This window comes from Cyprinodon variegatus, unplaced genomic scaffold, assembly GCF_000732505.1.
Source record: "Cyprinodon variegatus isolate N-32 unplaced genomic scaffold, C_variegatus-1.0 Scaffold634, whole genome shotgun sequence".
NCBI lineage: Eukaryota > Metazoa > Chordata > Actinopteri > Cyprinodontiformes > Cyprinodontidae > Cyprinodon > Cyprinodon variegatus.
This window is the reverse complement of record NW_015151087.1, coordinates 314,493-333,553: the sequence shown is the minus strand read 5'-3', so window position 1 is coordinate 333,553 and position 19,061 is coordinate 314,493. Positions and strand designations below refer to the sequence as shown.

At 40.5% G+C, this 19,061-nt stretch overlaps 1 protein-coding gene across 1 annotated transcript in view; it reads left to right on the top strand.

Annotated features, from left to right (window-relative positions):
• cntln (centlein) overlaps positions 1 to 19,061 on the top strand; it is a 167,517-nt gene that overhangs the window by 23,829 nt on the left and 124,627 nt on the right. Inside the window, exons 4-8 of the mRNA XM_015393275.1 lie at positions 786 to 917; positions 1,761 to 1,940; positions 3,726 to 3,859; positions 4,611 to 4,773; positions 6,740 to 6,955. Of these exons, the coding sequence (XP_015248761.1) occupies positions 786 to 917; positions 1,761 to 1,940; positions 3,726 to 3,859; positions 4,611 to 4,773; positions 6,740 to 6,955 (825 nt within the window). The remainder of the gene's footprint in view (positions 1 to 785; positions 918 to 1,760; positions 1,941 to 3,725; positions 3,860 to 4,610; positions 4,774 to 6,739; positions 6,956 to 19,061) is intronic.

Below are 19,061 nucleotides of genomic sequence, written 5' to 3'. Positions count from 1 at the left end.
TATTTACCTCCTCTGACAGCGAGACCGGCCATTATTAGAGACCCGGCCGCTATTGGAATACAGGCCAATATTAGAGAATTTACGGTAAGTCAAAATGTCTTAAATAAAAGGCATTTACCCTTAATTTGAGCAGAAAAGTAAGAGGATTTGCCAATGGAATGAGGATTTTTACTCTCAGAATAAGGAAATTAGATGATATACACTTGAAATAAGACAATGAAACAGGGTTTTTCTTATTTTAAATGTAAATTGTCTTGTTCCAATGGCAAATGGTTTCACTTGCCTCCTCAATTCAACATAAATCGCACTTGTTTTGGGAAAAAATGGCTTATCTAGATTAAGATTTTTTCCAGTGTATCTCATTTACCTACTCAAATTAAGGGTAAATAAGAGAATTAAAGAAAAATAAGAAATTTTGTAGATCTTTTTCCAATGTAAAGAAAAACAAACTTTTGCAAATCAAAAAAACGTTAACAATGGATCGCAAACAGATAAAGCAGGAATGCATGCGCCTGAACGTGACCTCAAAGCATGGCACCTGAGCGCAGTAAAACGGCGGCTGTTTCATGATTTAACTCGTCCAAATGTGGGAGATACCCCTCAAATCAGCCCAAAATATTGGTCTGTTACTTTGAAAAAGGTGCAGTATTTAATAAAGTCATTTAAAAGTAAAATGATTTTGTTTTTATTTACTTCAATTGTTTGTCTCTGATAGCCTATCGATTGCTCCCTCTGGGTGGTAAAGGTTTCTGCTCTGTTTTTCTGCGTCTCTCCGTCTGCTGCAGGAAGTGACAGGGCAGCGGCGGGAGATTAACAGGCTGCTGCAGAAGAAGACAGCGCTGGAGGACGACGGTGCTCTCATGAAGGAGTTGACAACTCTGCACAAACAGCTAAAAAACAAGAACCAGCTACTGGAGGTTGGTGGAAGGAATCTTCTGAGGCAGTCTGGGCCCCCGGGGGCCGATGTCTCTGCTCAGAGTGTCACTGAATACAACGTGTCCCCTGTGGCCTCTGAATTGTTAAGAGGAGACTGTTCTACTCTCTCTCTGTCTCACCCTTTCTCACCCAAAGCCTCCCCTCTGTCTGGTGGTAACACAGCAGAAACTCCCAGCAGAAAGTCTGGATACGATCGAATAAAGTAAGAAGAAAAAATCCAGGATTTAAACTCTCATATGAATATTTGATGCCTCCTTCAGTTGGGGAAACTGAAACACATGCATGCTATGATGTGGCTTTTCCCTAATTATGCTTCGATGGGACACGGTTATGATTAATTGATGGAGAACTGGTCCTTACATGGTCATGGTGGGGCCTCCTGATGGGATATAGTGGGGGACATCATCAAAGGGTACCTGGGTTGAGTCTAATGGGTCTTGTTGCAAACACCTTTCTCATTATAAGCTGTCATTAAAGCTGACAGACTGGCCCTTGTACCCGCATGAGCTGAGCTCCTGCAGCACGTCTCGGCCCATACCAACCAACAGCCGGTCACGAGGGTCCAGTCATACAGCAGAGATGACCTTGGCTAATCAGCAGCCCATGCAGGGGCCTCCTGCAGAAAAGCCGCTCTGCTGTTTATGTATTCATTTCAGCCTCAGCCCCATGGGCTGCTGCTCCTTTTCTACCTCTGCTGGGTTTCCTCTCTGTTTGAGCTCCTGCTTTTCTGTATTTCTGCTTTTGTCACTATTGTTTTTTTGGCCCCATTGACCCACTGCGCACACGCACACACACAGATAATGCACATTCATGTTTTTATAAAGGAAATGAAGACGGAGCAGAGAAAAAAGGAAGAGGAGGAGCAGCGGGTGGTGCAAGCTCTGGAGGAGGAGAAAGAGGGATTAAGGTCCCGCTGCGCTGCCCTGAGCGCTGACCTGCAGGAGAAACAGAGGCAGGCCGACAGTCAGCGAGACGAGAGGGACGCCGCCCAGGCCAGATTAAAGGTTGGAAACACGGGGACAAGTCCTTTCAGAAACACGCAAACCTTGAACTTTCCGGTCCCTCCGACTCTCTGCCCCTCAACCTGTGAACATAACTAGATCCTCAAAGTACAGAGAGAAGATATTATAGTTCCTCCTGCCTTTGGAGAAAAAATGATTGGACTCAGACTCAGTACATTTAATAAATTGTTGGTTTTTGACTCTTTACTAGTGTTTTAGGGTTTCCTTTAGGGCTGAAACAGTTAATCAGATTAATCGTGATCAATTGATTATTGAAATAATCATCAACTAATTAAGTAATCTATTAATCGTTAACCCAAGACTTTTAAAACATGCTTTTAGCTCACAGAGCAACCCACTCAGAGCAGTAAATATATCAACATTGGAAAAAATATATAAACATTTTGCATACAAGATTAAAAAAAACCTTTTCATCTGTCAGTAAGCGCTATAACTCCTCAATTGGAAACGTTTTAGGTTCACCTGGTTTAATTTCATAAAGAAAATCCTTTAAGAAAGATGAAGAGTGGGAGCAAGTATGTATAACTGGACATAAACTGACTAACAGCCCAACATGGAAAGGATTTTATTGGAAAATAATCGTTAGATATTTCAAAACTCCGTACATTATTTCCAAATTTGATCAAACTAAATCAAATTTGTGCTGGAGACAATGTGGAATAGTTGGAGATCAGACTCCTGTCTTTTTGGATTGCCCAAAGATGAAGAAATTCTGGGAGGGAATTAGAGAGGAAATTTCAAATATCTTACATGCTGATATTGATTGGAATCCCCGGATCTTTGTTCTGGGAATTCCACCAAATAATTTAAGTAAAGAAGAGCAATACGTATTTGGTATCCTTGTTCTCGTAGCCAAAAAAATGATAACAATATGTTAGTATAAACCTTCACTCTCTACTGTAAATCAATGGAAAGAGAAACTAGTGAATATTTATATGATGGAGAAAATAACAGCAAAATTAAACTTGTCCACTGGTCTATTTGAGAAAAGATGGAACCCTTTGAAGACATATTTCCAGTTAATATGGTAGTAAGATAAGCGTAAACACACATCTCTGTTATGATAAAAATAAAAGTCACTCGAGAAAGATCTTTCCTTTGTCTCATCCTCCAAGTAAAAAATATATATATATAAAATAAAAAAATATATATAATAATGATAAAAAATAAAAATAAAAAATAAATAAAATGGATCTTCAGCTCGCCGACCTGTTTGGTTGTTGTTACCCAATTTTTTGTATGGTTGTATTGAAATTGTTTTTTCTGGCTTATTGTATGAATCATTTATTTTCTGATTATTGAGCTGATAAAATAAAGTCTTTGTTCAAAAAAAAAAAAAATCCTTTAAGGAATCTTTGACTACCTGATTATTGATTAATTGAAAAAAATAATAGACAGATTAATTGATTTGCAAAATAATCGTTGGATGCAGTGCTAGTTTACGTAATGATTGAATTTTCCTTCCTGAGTAAAAATCTATTAACTTATCATTATACTTTAAATACTCATCGGCTCAGAACATCCGAGGCACATTCAGGCCCTGAATGATGGAGTTGTTTTCAGAGCATTGACCCAAATTCAGCCATATTTTTATTTAACAGCACTTTAGTTTGTGCCTTGGTCTTAAATTCATTGTAGACTTAAGATTTGTCAAGTTTAACTAAATGAGGTTTGCAGAAACGCTGAATATGGACGGCCTATACCATAATTATCAGGTTTCTAAGTTGCAGAAGAGACTTTAAAAATAGACTTGATCTCTTCCATCAGGATCTGGAGAAAGTGCTTGAAACGGCTCGGCAGGAGCTGCCTGAACTGCAGGCTCGCTGTGCCGCTTTGGCTGCACAGCTTTTTTCCACAGAGAGGGAGTTAGCCACCAAACAAGAGCAACTTGATGGAGTACGGTGAGTTCAATCAGCTGCAAAAGCGTCTGTGATGTTGTGAAGCAGGTTAAAGGAAGTGTGGTGTAAACAGAGGATGTATTCCTCTCATTGCTGTGAGCGTAAGGGGGGGGGTGACACACATTTCTTCGTGTCTGGCTCACCTAAAGCCATTTGATAAGCCCTGCATAGTAGATGTGCTTTAAAGGAGGGGAGAAGGGAAACAGGGCAGGCTTTCACTAAGCTTTAGTCGATATTATAGAAACTGACAGAACTGTAGAAGCTTTAATGGTAATCTCTGTCTTTTTTTTCTTTTACTGCTTCTTGGTTTTAATGCCAGAGACACCCTGACATGTCAGTCACCCTAGAACTACAGAGTTTGACGTTTGTGGGACTTTCAGTGACCTCATCAGTATCTAGGATCACTTTATCCTTATTGGTGTTGCTGCTTTTAAAACCCAGAGAGTCGAGTGATAAGACAAAGTAAATATTTTCACTGATCTTCACTGAGTTTTTTAATTTATAAAGTATATTCACAATCCCATAAAATGTTTTCAGGTAAGTGTATTAATTGTCTGCTTTTTTTTAATCTGAATTATGATTTATATCAGAGAGAAGAAACCCACACTGACTAGAAGGTTTTTGTAGAATAAAATGGAAACTTTAATTTGTAGGAATCTTGTAAAAAGAAGCTTCTTTGGTTGAACATTTCTGCAGCAGGTTTTACAGCCTGACTCAAGACTAAAGTTAGTTTATTCTGCATTTGTGTTTGCAGGCGTGATTTCGCTGAAGTTCAAGCTCTATACAGACAAAGCATGGAGCACGCAGCAGATCAGAGCCGCCTGATCAAGCAGCTGGAGGGACTCAACCTGGATACCCAGAGAGTCCTGAGGAACCAGGAGGAGGCTCACTCTGCTGACACCACCTCCTATCAAAAGGTATTTTCACGAAGCTTTTCTCTCAATAGAGCGGCTTTGTTGAACAGTCCTTAGCCATCGGTTCGGATCTTCTACAAACTTCCATCCTGGGAGAGCCGATCAGATCTTGGTGGAGATAAATGCAGGAGGTCTTGACGTCTGCAGCAGTCCGTGGACTGCTCCGTCTTTCTGAAAAATACAGCAATCAAAGCAGAAAATAAAGATCAGGCAGTAAAAGGCAGGAGTCAGACTAAAACAACTCATTCTGTGCATTTTAGAACAGTTACAAGTGCTTTAATCTTTCACATGTTTGCACACTTATAGCAAGATCATAAGATTAGCTCGAGGGCTGGGAGAAAGTTGAGCCTCTGAACATTGAGATGGATGAATCCTGCTATTGCTGGCAGCAGGATGAAGGAACTATATGATGGGCGGGAGGAACAACCTACAATATGTAGGTCTTCAGGGTGAGAGGAGGATGTTGATGTCCAACAGGGCGGGGAGAGGGTCTCCATTGATCTAACCTGAAGCTTCGGCTATATGCTGTAGGGCAGAGGTCACGGATTAGCAGACCAGGGTCTGGATCCGGACTCACCTGCTGGCTAATCTGGACCAAACCTGATTTAAAACATTTATAAATTACTGCATTTTGTCCGACAGCAGTGTCTGACTTCACTTGCGCCGCTTCTCCTGTTAACATGGTAAAGCCACCCGAGCGTCTGGCACCAGGCTACATGTCATACAGATTAGCCAATGAGTCAGTCTGGGTCAGAATTCAAACTTCTGAAAGTACTTTAAATAAAAAAATATTACATAAGGTAAAAAAAAATGATGAGTTTTTTTGATTGAGAGTTATTTTCATTTGTATGTGCTTTATTGGAGGCATCCATGTTTGTCAAAGAACACTACTGCCACCTACTGGTTTGTGACGTCACGGTGTGGTATCGGCTGTTGATCAAGTCCCAGTGCTGTATCTGGTGTTTGACACGACGCGCTATGATCCAAGTCATCTTGAAAACATTCTTCTTCCAAATGTTGGCTACATATTATGTGTTTTTTTCTCTGGCGAGACGTTTGATGGTAAATCGAACCCGTCCCCGGAGGATCATGAAATGGAAAGGTGAAATAACTAATTTTTCTTTTATTTTTTTTAAAGATTAACACTAAATTCATGAAACCACCGTGAACGTATTAGTTTTGGTATAATTAATGATCCATTGATCGTTCCTTGCCGACCGGACTTTTCCTTTAAACAACAACAAAATGTCTTCAATCAGAGGCTTCTCCGGATCCGGTGGAAGACAGACCGCTACAGAAGATCCTTCCTGCCTACAGCTATCAACACCTACAACACCTGGTTACTGTAACATTTCATTTCCCTTTGGGATTAATAAAGTATTTTTGAATTGAATTGAAGGTTTGGAGTGTACTGGATCACTTAGCAAAAAGTATCTTTTTCCAGTTTTGATAGTCCATTTACATAATTTTACCAAAAAGCAGAACGCTTTAGGAAACTCAGAAAAAGAGAGCTTTACATTCTCCACACAACCATTCAATCAAAATATATAACATTTATTATTCTGACCACGACCTGCAGGACTAAACTTTATAATGATCAAAATTAAACCAGCCTTCTAGATTAGAAGAAAAAATATCACTAAAAGACAAAAGCAGAAGTCCAGTTGGGTTTATTTCTCATATCCCGGATCCTTGTGAATTAACACCATGTTATAAATCCTCCAGTCGTCCATACAGGCTAATCCTATATGCTTCCTGCTCAGCTGGGACATTTAAATCTGTCTCAGTTTTTTCCATTTAAAGCTCTCCTCTCCTGTCGAATTCTTTTAAGCATATTTTTTATGCATCTATTATTACCAGAAATTTATCCCAATGGTTTAATCTTTAGTTCCTATGGAAAATATGTTGTCTCTTTAGTTCCATCTGATCTCTGACTGGCCCCTGTCTCCCATTTCCTGTTTGTTCACAGCTCTACAAGGAGCTGAGTCAATGCTACCAGGCTCTGGTGTCTAGCGATGCTAAACTCCGTCAGAGTCACCAGGAGCTCCGCACCCAGGTGGTCCAGAAAGACGAGCAGATCTCTGAACTCCAAGCTCAGCTGCAGAAACAACAAGAACAAGTGCAACTCCAGCAGCATCCCGCTCGGCACGCGGCTCTGTCAACAAACAGACAAACCAACCTCAAGGTAGACTCCTCGCTGAAGGATAACCTCTGCCACTCAACTAGCACCTGTAGCGTGATGCTTTAAGTAGCACATGATTATTCCTCTCTCTAAGCAGCACTGGATGTTTTTCAGTGGTTAACTGTGATTGGCAGGTGAGCTGGTTTTCCTCTGGCTGGTGACTGAACGTCATCCCTCCCAGAAACCTCCTGTATTACCTGACCCATCCCAGCTTGGCCTGTAGTGGTGGTCTATAACCAAGAATCTTCCTTTGATATCGCTCCAGCTCACCCTTGATCTATCCGTCTGTCTTTGCTCTGCAGCCTTTTATGTCAGTTATCTGATCCTCTCTCAGACCTAGGGACAGACAGACTCTCTGATTTACCTACTTTACCAGTCTTCTTTATCTTCCACCTCCCAAGTAACTTTAAGTCCTTTTAACACTCTGGTCAGAAAAGAAAGACAGAAAAGAGGTGATTTGAATTGAGGCCAGTTACGTTCTTGAAGATGATGTTAGAGTTACAGTTCTACATCTGTCAATCGGCGGGGGTTTGACTTCACTTCTGCTCCTTTGAAGCGTCACCCCAAGGCGATACACACCTTTAATAGCATTTAATGATATGGTGATGGGGGGCTTAGACCACCCAGCTGGCTTAGAAGAGCAGGAGTGGTGTCATACTTTGACTGTTTTTAACTTAAATTCAGGCAGAATATTTACACATTTGAAGTAACTGATGGAAACAAAGATTCACTTGCATGTCATGGTGATCAGCACAGCAGAAGGAGTCAGGAATGATATTATGGCCGCAGCTATAGATTATTTTATTAATTTATTAAATGTATATTTTGTTTAACAATCAGAGAACAAATGTCCCTAAATGGTGTCTTTTTTTAAAGGGACTGAATGAAGTGAAGTTAAGGACAGATAAGGAGTAATGGATGCAGAATTTTTTTATAAAATTGTTTTTTAATGCATTTATTTTTTTGACCTGTTTTTCCTCCCACACTGTTTACATTTGATCAGTGCTGCACTTTAAGAAATGGAAATATCATGATAGCTGTACAAAACAAAATTCTGTTTTGTTTACACTGTGTGTACAAAACAATAATGAAAGTTGTCTAAGTCTGAACAAGGGAGTCTGAAATCTAATTGTTCCATTGTCCACAACCGTAAAATAACACTACTTCCACGTCCAGTTGAGTGGAACTGAGGTGCAGTGAACGACTCTGAGGATATAAACTCTGTAGCGATACCTTCCAGCGGTGCTGCTCTGGCGGGAAACTGCTGTGCGTCCCTAGAAATTCCAGACCGACGGTGCAGAAGCATACTAGCAAAACCTGTTTGCGACCAAACCCAAGCGACATTTGATGTTTGCGGTTGCAGAAGTATAATCTGCCCTTAAAGGGATAGTTCGGTATTTTTGACATGAATCTGTATGGCATCCCCATCACCAGTGTCATGCAATCACACTGACTTACCCCTGGCAGCGTCCTGTGAGCAGAGTTCTCGTCCAGTTTTGGTCAAGCCAAAAGTAGTCCGGCAGGTTTGCTAGACCCAGCGAAATAAAACGTTTCTCTTCCCAAAACATTATGTGTTCAAAAGAGTGATATTTTTGCATCCCAAAAACGTTGTAGTGGAGAAAGTCACACGTCGTTATCACTTGGTCCTATTTTCTCTCTGTTCGTATCAGTGCGCGCCGTCATTCTGACAGCGAGCTCAACAACAGCCAGATGCATGTCTCCCTCCGCCTAGCTCCTAGCTGGGCGGAGGGAGACATGCATCTGGCTGTTGTCAGGTTAGTAGGCCCTAGCTGTCTGAATGATGGCGCGCACTGATACGAACAGAGAGAAAATAGGACCAAGTGATAACGACGTGTGACTTTTTCCACTACAATGTTTTTGGGATGCAAAAATATCACTCTTTTGAACACATAATGTTTTGGGAAGAGAAACGTTTTATTTCGCTGGGTCTAGCAAACCTGCCGGACTACTTTTGGCTTGACCAAAGCTGGACGAGAACTCTGCTCACAGGACGCTGCCAGGGGTAAGTCAGTGTGATTGCATGACACTGGTGATGGGGATGCCATACAGATTCATGTCAAAAATACCGAACTATCCCTTTAAGGCTACGTTCACACAACAGCATGACACAAATCTGATATCTTTGCCCATATGCAATCTTTTTTTTTCATGACAGTCTGAACAACACATCTAAGTTTTTCCAATGCAATCCAGGCCACTTGGTTATGTGGTCCTGAATCCGATACATGTCTGATCTTTTCAAATGCGACCTGTTTCTGAACAGCCTGGTCACATTCATCCGACCTGAGCGCCATTAATACTCAACAAAAGTCACTGTTCTGCATCTTGCTTCGCAGAAGGGGGAAGAAAACCAACCGCTATGGCGGATGGTAAAGTGGACAGCTGTCCTTTTTTTTCAACCTTCTTGAAATATTGTATTGTTAATGCACTGATTGAGGTTGGGAAAGAAATGAAAGACTGCAAGATGAACTCCAGCACTACCATCCTTTTATAAATACAGAGCATGCTTGCTTATGACGTTATTGCATCCTCTGCAGGAATGTATGAATGCAGTTCACACAGGAGATCACATACAAGTCGCATATATTTGGAAATGTGAACAAACACACAAAAGAATTGGATCTCCCAAAAATTCTGAATTGAGCATCAAGGCCTGCAGTGTGAACGTGACCTAAGTATCGACTAATCTTCCAGAATCAAGGAAATCGAGGCAAATGGTAGGTCCCTGATAAAAACTGTAAATTCTGTTTACAAGACAAATTTCATCCTGAAAACAAATATGCAACTGTAAGGGTTCAAATGTACAATATTTATTCAATCAGAAATAAATGGTAAACTTTCATGCTTTTTAAGAGTTTTTGAACCTAACTTAACATCATAGATATAGACTGGATAGACTGTGAATTGGGCCCGTTGTTTTACCGCTACCCAATTTAGACGTCCGTATCAGAAGTGATATTGATGTATAAATATCACATTAGTGCATCCCTAGCTCCAAAAGACAGTTTCAACAGTTTTAGGGCTGAACGATGTTTCAAGACATAGTCATCTTTGCTGTGTCAGTGAATGCACCACACAGAAGTTAAAAAGGATTGTTTGGATGTATAATACTAAACCTCTTCATCCAGACTCTAGGATTCCATTTTCTAAATGAAATACAACCTTTAACTTTAATCTGAAATGTTGACTTTGCACAACAGATGGTTGTGCAGATTGATGAGACGCCTCTGCAGAACTCGATGAATATTGTAGTTTGTAAGATTAACAATTGTAAGATGTTTAAGCGTAACGAAAGATTTCAGTTAGTTTTTTTTCTATCTACTCTCAAATTTTTTTAGGTCAGGAAATAACTTGATGTACTTCAAAAAGTGTAAGATGTATAACCGAACAGTGGTTTTTAAACTATTCATCTATTTGTCTATACTGGATTGTGGAGCTGGTGCCTCCCTCTAGCTGTCTACAGGCGTGAGGCCGAGTCACCTCTCCCTCACAGGAAACTTAGCCCATGTGGTCTTTGAACAAAGAAGTGGCGTATTTAAGAAATAGAAGATTGTGTGATGGATTGACAGATTTTACATGTCATTTTCAACATCAGACTTGTGCACACTGTCTGATGACCCTGAAAGAAAACATACTCTCTATATTCTGTCTCCTCTTTGACGTATACATGTTACATCACACATACTTACTTCATGCATATAAGATCCAGTTAGAAACGAGAAGAAAACCTCATTCCAATGAAGGATCCTTTAAAATCAAACAAAACGTTCAAGTGTTGGTACATTGGACAGCAGTGTGCAGAGGACTGCAGCATCTGATACTTACCATCGTTTACAGAATTATAAGCAGGCTCAGGGTGAAGGCCACACAAATAGTTTATTGGACACTGCAGGACGCAGCAGTTTGCATTAGAAGTCTCCTAATCTGCTCTAACTCAATTCGGTTGGAACGGCATCCTATCTCAGCTTAAGATAACATTTTCCAGGAGTCGTGCAATATCTCTCCCTCCACAGACAGTAATTATTTAATTTGATCATCGGTTGATATTTTCAGAAATTGCTGCCCCCCAGACTGTGGAAGTCAAAAGATATCAGCTCAAATGTTAAGTGAGTTACAATCAGCGTATCTCACTTAACCCGGTTAATTAAACTAGCAGTAAAGTCTAAATGGTTCATTTAGTCGGTAATTAAATACAGTTCTGCAGTGTTCCCTCAGTAATTAATACTACAGTACATTTAGAGGAGATGCAGATAGTGTGTGGATGTGTGTTTGAATCGGGGCTAAGCTTCTGCATATATGTTGTTAATACACTGAATATCCTTTTTGGCTAATTTAGGGTCTAAACGGAACTTGGCTTGAAACAAAATATTTACAAAAACAACCATTAGTAGAGGCTAAACTAATTTAGCTTTAATTGAGCAAGACGTCCTACAAAGTAAGAAGCTGATTTGATTTGATGAGTTGATGTCGCAGGATATACAGATGGAAAAGTGATGTTACTTTCTTTTATTAGGATTTTATGTGATCGAGATCACTGTGTAGTTGTGATGAGGTGTGCGATAGCGTTGTTCAAACGATAAATGATATTTTTGAAAGAAGGCAAAATAAAATTTATTGATCCACATCGTCATCTTTAAGTTACACCTTTATTTTGAAATTCTCAAAGATGTGAAAAGATGATCTCGTATTATCAACATTTTGTGTTATTTAAATGCATTATGCCTGAAAGAGCTCAGAAATAAAACGGTCAAATCTGAAGATCGACAGATAAATGTTTTTTTACAGGTTTTTCATATCGCTATAACCGATCCCCGATATATGCTGCTGAATTCTTTGGGTCAATTATTTAAACTATTATTGTTTTTTGTTTCCTTTCATTTACGGGATAAAAATAACACGATAACAATTGTTTAACTGGTCTCAGTTTAATGTGAGTTTTTACTTATTTTATTTTTTATTGGATCATTCACAACTAAAACATTAGCTGATGAGCAGACTGACACCTCAGTAGTTCAGCATCGATGCATCGGTAAGTCTATTTCAGGATGGAAGTACCCACATTGTTTCTTCGGATGTGATGTCAAGTGTTTCCATGTTAAATAGGTCCCACCTAGCAAACAACTGAAGCCTTATATTCCAGAAAGATTTTGTGGATATTATGAAGTGATCGGCATCTACCTTAACTCAGACATCAACAGCAACTCCATGTAGGTGGAAAGGGTTAAAAAAAACCTTGTCAAGTACAAGTGACCTATAAGAACGAGCTGAAGAGTGCTGCAATTCAAGGTGGTATTGTCTGGAAAACTCTGTCATACCTCTTAAAACAAAAAATATATATTTATTAACAAATAAAACAAAGTATTACCTACGATAGTTGGAGGGAGCAGCATCTCTAGTGGCATACATGGCTGCTGAATGCACTAATCAATCACCCAATGCATGCGTCTATTGGCCGATGCCAAAATGTGGGAAAAAAACCCAAAACACCCAAAAATATTGGTCTATTTAAATCATGTTTGGGTTGTTTAGGGAGACTTGTAAATTAAATTGAATTGAAATGATTATCGTCAGACTTCATGATATCTGTAAACATCAGAAAACCAAACACTATTGTATCCATCTGTATTCAGCCATCTTTACTCTGATACCCCTAAGCAAAATCTGGTGCAACCGGTGGCCTTAAAAAGGCTCATAAATTACAATAATACAAATAGGCTTTTTGCGCGGCAGCTGGTGGGAGTATCATGCAGTGGGAATGCTTTATCTCTGCATAGATGAGAGAATGGGCTCTATGCACAGCTCCACTACTTCCTGAATTTAATGGAGCTCCTTTGTTTCCTGTCTTTCATTACTGGACGAACTGATTAATCCAGGTGTGTCTGGCCAGTTGCTTAGGTCATACACACCTGGATTAATCAGTGCATCCAATCATGAAAGACAGGAAACAAAGGAGCTGCATTAAATTCAGGAAGTAGTGGAGCTGTGCATAGAGCCTATTAGTCAGATTTGATGAAAAAGATAAATAGGTGGGAGAGAGCCCAAAATTAGATTAATAGAATGAAAGAAAAGATTTGATCAAGTGATATTGCTAAACAGAGAACAGTAGTGAACAACAAATGTTTGGGACCCATTAATTATTAACCAATGGGTTAAACTGTAGACTGAAGCAATGTGTTTATATCAGCATGTTAGTACTGGAGATTTTAGGTGCAGGCCGATATAATCCAGTATTAGTTTTTAGCCAGATATCAAACCAGTTTTGGACTGGGCGATCCCTACCTGAAGTTGCTTCTACTGTTATTAGCCACAACCAGAAAAAAAAAAAAAAAGCACTTTACTAAAAGGTTGGCCGGTTCTTGGCTGGTCCAGGGGCGTAGCCATAAAATTTTTATAAGGGTGGCCAGCCAATAACCAATGTACACTGAGGGGTGACCGAAAGTAGATGGGCAACAAAACCTCACGGTCAATCTACACTGTTACAACAGAAAAATTATTGAGCAGAACATCCATGTTTTCTAAATAAAGACAAACTATACTTTCCCACACCCTTTGCTAACAAATAGACGCATATATTCAAACATCCGTGCTTTCTAAATAAAAGGTATAGTGGATAAAATTCTTTCAGGTTTAAGTTTTGGGCAAACATCTCTTCCATTGTCATAACTTACCTACTTTTATCAATAATCATTCTGCATAAAATTGATATTTACAAGATCTAATTTCTACATAAATTGATTATTTATTAAGTTTTTATTAAAATAGTTATTTATCAATGGTTTCACTGAAGACTCCTGAATGACTAGCAGAGACACATAATTTTCTCTTTACCACATAAAACAAAATCCATTTTTGCTTAAATTCTGTACCTATCATTGTTAATGTTTTTGTTGTAATTGTTAATACCGGCATATGAAAATTTTAAATGTTTTGAATATTCCACTTGAGATTATTACTGTTGCCACCATCTGTATTAGAGGGAAATAAATGGTAGGGGTGGCCAATGATTGGAATCTAGCTCCGCCCCTGGGCTGGTCCCCTACAATTCCTGTTTAAACATCAAAATTTGTACTAAAATATTCTTTCTGTCATGATTTGTGGACATTAAGATCTAAAGAGAAGCTCCATCTCCTGGTCAGACCCTGGGATTCAGTGAAAGGGTGGAGTCAGAGTAAAAAAATATGCACACCAAGGAGACTGAGTGCGTCACTCCAGTGACTTGAAGTTGGAAGGGATTCTGCTGGGGGTCGCAGGGAAGTGGGCCCTCATTCGGCTGGTGTTTGAGTGGGAAGGGCCATTTTGAATGGACGCTACTGTATATATAAAGCATAGCAAACATTTGTAATTTATTAGGAAGAATAACTAATTCATGGAGCCGAGGCAGAAGTTCAACTGAAGAAACTGATTGCTCTCCTATATCCACCCGAGACACAGCCAATCAGCTTTGAACCACACCTCCACGAAAGCCAATCAACATCCAAAGTTTATCTTAAAAGGCCTCCGATCTGCAGTGTCAGCTCCTGTGCACAGGCGGTGGTTGCGCTTTGTGACTTCATTCAGCCTATCCTGTGTCACCCCACCTCCAGCCCCTCCTCTACCTTCGTAGCTTAAGCTTAATTTAGAGTTTCATTCCTCCCAGACTCTTACCGCGTTCCCTGTCTCATCTCAGCCAGTCCAGTAGAAGACCGCCATGTTGAGCCTGGTTCTGCCAGAGATTTCTTCCAAACGGGGAGTTTTTCCTCTCTACTGTTGCTTCATGCTTGCTCATAATGGACAGGTTCTCTCAACCTGTGTTATTCAACTGGACTTCTGTCTTCCAGGTCCCTGATTGAAGCTCTAGTATAAGCTCACCCAATCCACTAGATCTCCCCATTAAGCTCAGCAGACCGTCTCGCTAACCAGCAGTCTACAGACTGACCAACTTCATCTATCTCCACTCCACCACCAGTTTCAGGCCTTGGGGGGGTAAACAGCCCTGTTCTTTACTCCTGTTCATGCATATCTATCAAAATTAAGCGCTATGTTTCCTGCCGAGGTCTGAGTGCCAAAGACCAAGTAATTGTATCAATAATTTTCTCCTAATTGTCTTTTCTCTTCGTGTGAGTTTTTCAGATTAAAATAACAGTAAACTAGAAATGAGCAGTAGATTAGTTTAGACATGTAGCTGCTGTTGGCCTGATGTATTTTTAAACTTTTTTTTTACTTAAATGAAAAGTAAATCCATCAGGTATCCCTAGGTGCAGTGTTCAGTCTGGAAGGCTTTGTGTTTCCCTCTCCGTAATTTCACTGACAGATTGTATGCATGGTGGTGGGGGTCTACCGGGCGCTCCTTTCACTAAAGGAGCGCATGCCGGAGCACATAATCGTAGATTCTTTAACAACTTCCCTGCGAACACCTGTTAAATTTCCAATGCTCAGATTGTTAGGGCAGATTCCATTTTAATTTTAAATGTTTTTGGTGAGAGTTACATCGGGGCTGATCAAAGTGGTGATCACAACAGGAGAGCAGACGGGAGACGCAGGCCTCATTTAAATACGCACCGGAGCGACTGCTTTGAACACTCTTCCCACAGTAAACCTGGACGAGTCGGGGGAGAAAGAGGGGGAGAAGGGGAGACTTAAATAAAACCCAATGCGAATTATACTTACATGCTTTGCACATATAAAAGTTTTGTATTTGTTTCTGATTTACCCTCTTTACATGGACTTAATTACACTTGAGCCTTCAGTTAAATGTGTGTCCAAACAAAGACTGGGGTGTAAACAGATTAAGGGTCATGTTAACTAGTTAAAGTCGCCTCTATTGGGCAAAAATAAAAATAATAGATGGCACAAGTAAACATTTTTTAATCACAAATTTCTCAAGCTGAAGAAAAGTATTTACAGTTGTCAGATTTTTTTTTTTTTTTTTGGCAGCTAACAGACCTGAGTAGTGATTAAAGACTGACATTAGAATCCATTACAGACCCTGGGCTTTTTGGACGTAACACAAGCTTTGTTGGTAATAGTGTGGGCAGTCGTTCAAATCTGTTAGATGCTCCTATCGTCTCTGGAACAGAAAAGTAATGCCAGCATGTTCACTGAGAGAAATCTTACTACAGTGAAATAAACTAAGGAAAACACCACAGAAACATAAACTATTTATTATGCTTAAATTACTTAATGAATCTGTAATGTAGTAAGGTAAGGATTAGGGATGCATCATGCTGGCTTCCACCAACCTCTGCTAAAGTCTATGTCGGATCTAAATTTCCTTTAAATTCTGAAACACTAACAGTTTTATTTCTATAAACCGTATTTTATTTCAACAGCCGATATAAAAAAAATGTCCATTAATAATAAGATGTCCGGTTTCTCAAGTAGAAACCTGACATTTTTTAGCATAGTTATCCATCAGAAAATTAGTTTATGTATCATTTGTTTGAGCTTTTATCTAATTCTTACTAAACTAATGAAGTTTGTCTAGGACAAACTTGGCAATCCTACCACTGGGTAGTTGCCCTCCTGGTGTACTGGCCTGTTTCCTATTAGCGCCTCCAGCATCTCTACACTAGGCTGATAGACACAGCAAGCCTTCTTGCCACAGCTTGGTCAGGTACTGTGATCAGGTACTGTGATCAGGTACTGTGATCAAGCTCGCATTGATCACAATACCTGAGCCACTTGTGTGTGTTGTAGTGTCTGTCTCATGCCACCTTGAGTGTGAAAGCACCACCAACATTGTAGCAAGAGGTCTTTGGTCCCCACCTGCACCACCACTCCTTTATGGAGTATGTCTCGCTAATTGCCAATAATTTCCACCTGTTGTACATTTGCATCTGTATAACAGCAGGTGAAATTTATTTTCAGCGTTTCTTCCTAAGTGGACGGTTTGATTTCAGAGAAGTTTGATTTGACTGAAGTTAAACAGTGTTGTTTACTTTATTTTTTTGAGCCGTGTAGTTCCTACCGTCATCAATAAAAGTTCAGGTGTGGGTCTGTCTGCTTGAAACCGGGCCTTCCTCCAGAGTGGGAGACGCACCGACGGCGCGGACACCAGCGGTGTGTTTTACAAGCTCAACAGCTCTCATTAGATGAGAGCCTCTATGTAGCACTGCCAGCCTCATTAACGAAGCACAACCATGTGCTTCTGCTGCTGCCGCTGCTGCGGAGAGCCGCGCTCACTCGTTAGAGCAAAGCCGAGCGGGTCAAACAAACTGTGTGGGAGGACTCAGGGCAGCGTAGACACAGAAAACATCCAGCACCCCGCGTGCTGTCCCTTCCCTCCACACAACCGGTTAGCACCAATGCTCATGCATATATTCACATGCACATTCTTTGAAGAAACACCATCATGAATGTAAAGTCCACCTGACCCGGTCGGGAGCACTCACCCCATCGCCCTCCCTCCTCGAGTCGGGCTGATCTCTACTGTCACGCCGTTGGTTTCTGTGGAGGTGATTGAGTGAGTGCCTCTGTGTGTTTTTCTCTTTGTGTCATGTCGTGGGTAAGGGGGGTACCTCCTGATTATAGCAGCTCCATAATTAACAGTGATCAGATTTGTTTTGTGGCATAAATGGTGCATGTGTAGAACATTAGCCCTGGCAAGTCTCATTTCGGATTCAGCTCAAGGGCTCGGCAGCAGACGGGTCACGAGCTTCAGGGAGCTCAACCACCAGCCTCGCTCCATATGGTCTCGCTTGCCGCATCCTCACCAGCAAGGGCCACGAGTGCCAGACAAGATCCCCTAAGAACCTAATCGTGTTCAGTAATTACCGAGAGCGGCTTTTTCTCTTTTGCTCCCTCCCTCAGACTCATCCTTTCCTCCGTCCTTTTCTTCACGCTCCTGCCTGTCTTCTTCTTCTCTTTCAATCACATCCTCTCCCCTGCCTGAGAGTTGGATTGTTTTTTTATTTCCTCATTCTTTGTCTTTCTTCCTCACTTCAGGTTTTTATGTTTTGGGATAATCAAAATTAGCAGATAGAGAAAGATTGAATGAGGAAAAGTCGCACACTCCCACATCAGTTAATTTTTAAATTGCTTTATGTGGCTGATACTTGGTCCTGCTGCCTGCCTGGAAATTATAAATAATTGTAACAGATGCGCCAATATGGCCGGCCTCCAATAAACGAGGCCCCAGATAATTTGACCAGCCCCCTTTGACAGGCCAATTTAATAAAACATGAACAAAATCTTCCTCACTAATAATTTATCATCCCCTCTCCTCCCATTTGGTTAAAGTTGATTACCCTGGCAGTTAACAAGGTCACGCCCAGATGCCAGCTTTCTGATAATGCAATCAGGACTTGCTGGAGAAAAAAAGGTGATGACATCCTGCGTAGTCTTCTTCGCGACCTCCTGTACCGCCTTATGAATGCCTTTGTTTATCTAGAAACTTTTGATGTGTTACTGACAGCAGCTCCCTATTTTATGTTTTTCACACTTAATCAAACACTTAAGAAGAAACAGATGCAAAAAAAATCCAGGTGATGAAGTAAAAATGTACAGGAGTAAACATTAATGTCAAAGTCATTAATTCACTAACAAAATACAAATATCTAAAACTCTTTAACTGTCAAACACTTTACAGAGTGAACTTTATGAAAGTAATTTATTCCGTGCAGCTTAACTAAAGTGGGGGTTGGAAAGTAGTAAAGTTGCATAAAAACAAGACTAAAACACTAAATCTGATATTTAACATAGATATTTGATAAGAGAGCGTTCTGACCAGCTGTCTCACTGTGTGGTGTGGAGGCTGCAGCGCCTCAGACTGGAAGAAAGTGAGAAGAGTGGTGAGAACAGCAGAGAGGATCATGGGGGCTCCTCTTTCCTTCATAAAAGACATTTCATCCCAGCGCTACGTGTCCCGAGCCCCTCACTCCCCCACCATGGACTGTTCTCCCTGCTGCCCTCTGGGAAGAGGCTTTGCAGCATTTAATGCATTGCCAGCAGATTCTGCAACAGCTTCTTCCCCACTGCCATTAGACTGTTAAAGTGTTGAACTCTAAACTGGACTCTGCATCACACTTGCACAGAGATGGGAAGTAACGAAGTACAAATACTTCGTTACTGTACTCAAGTAGATTTTTCTGATATTTTTACTTTACTACTT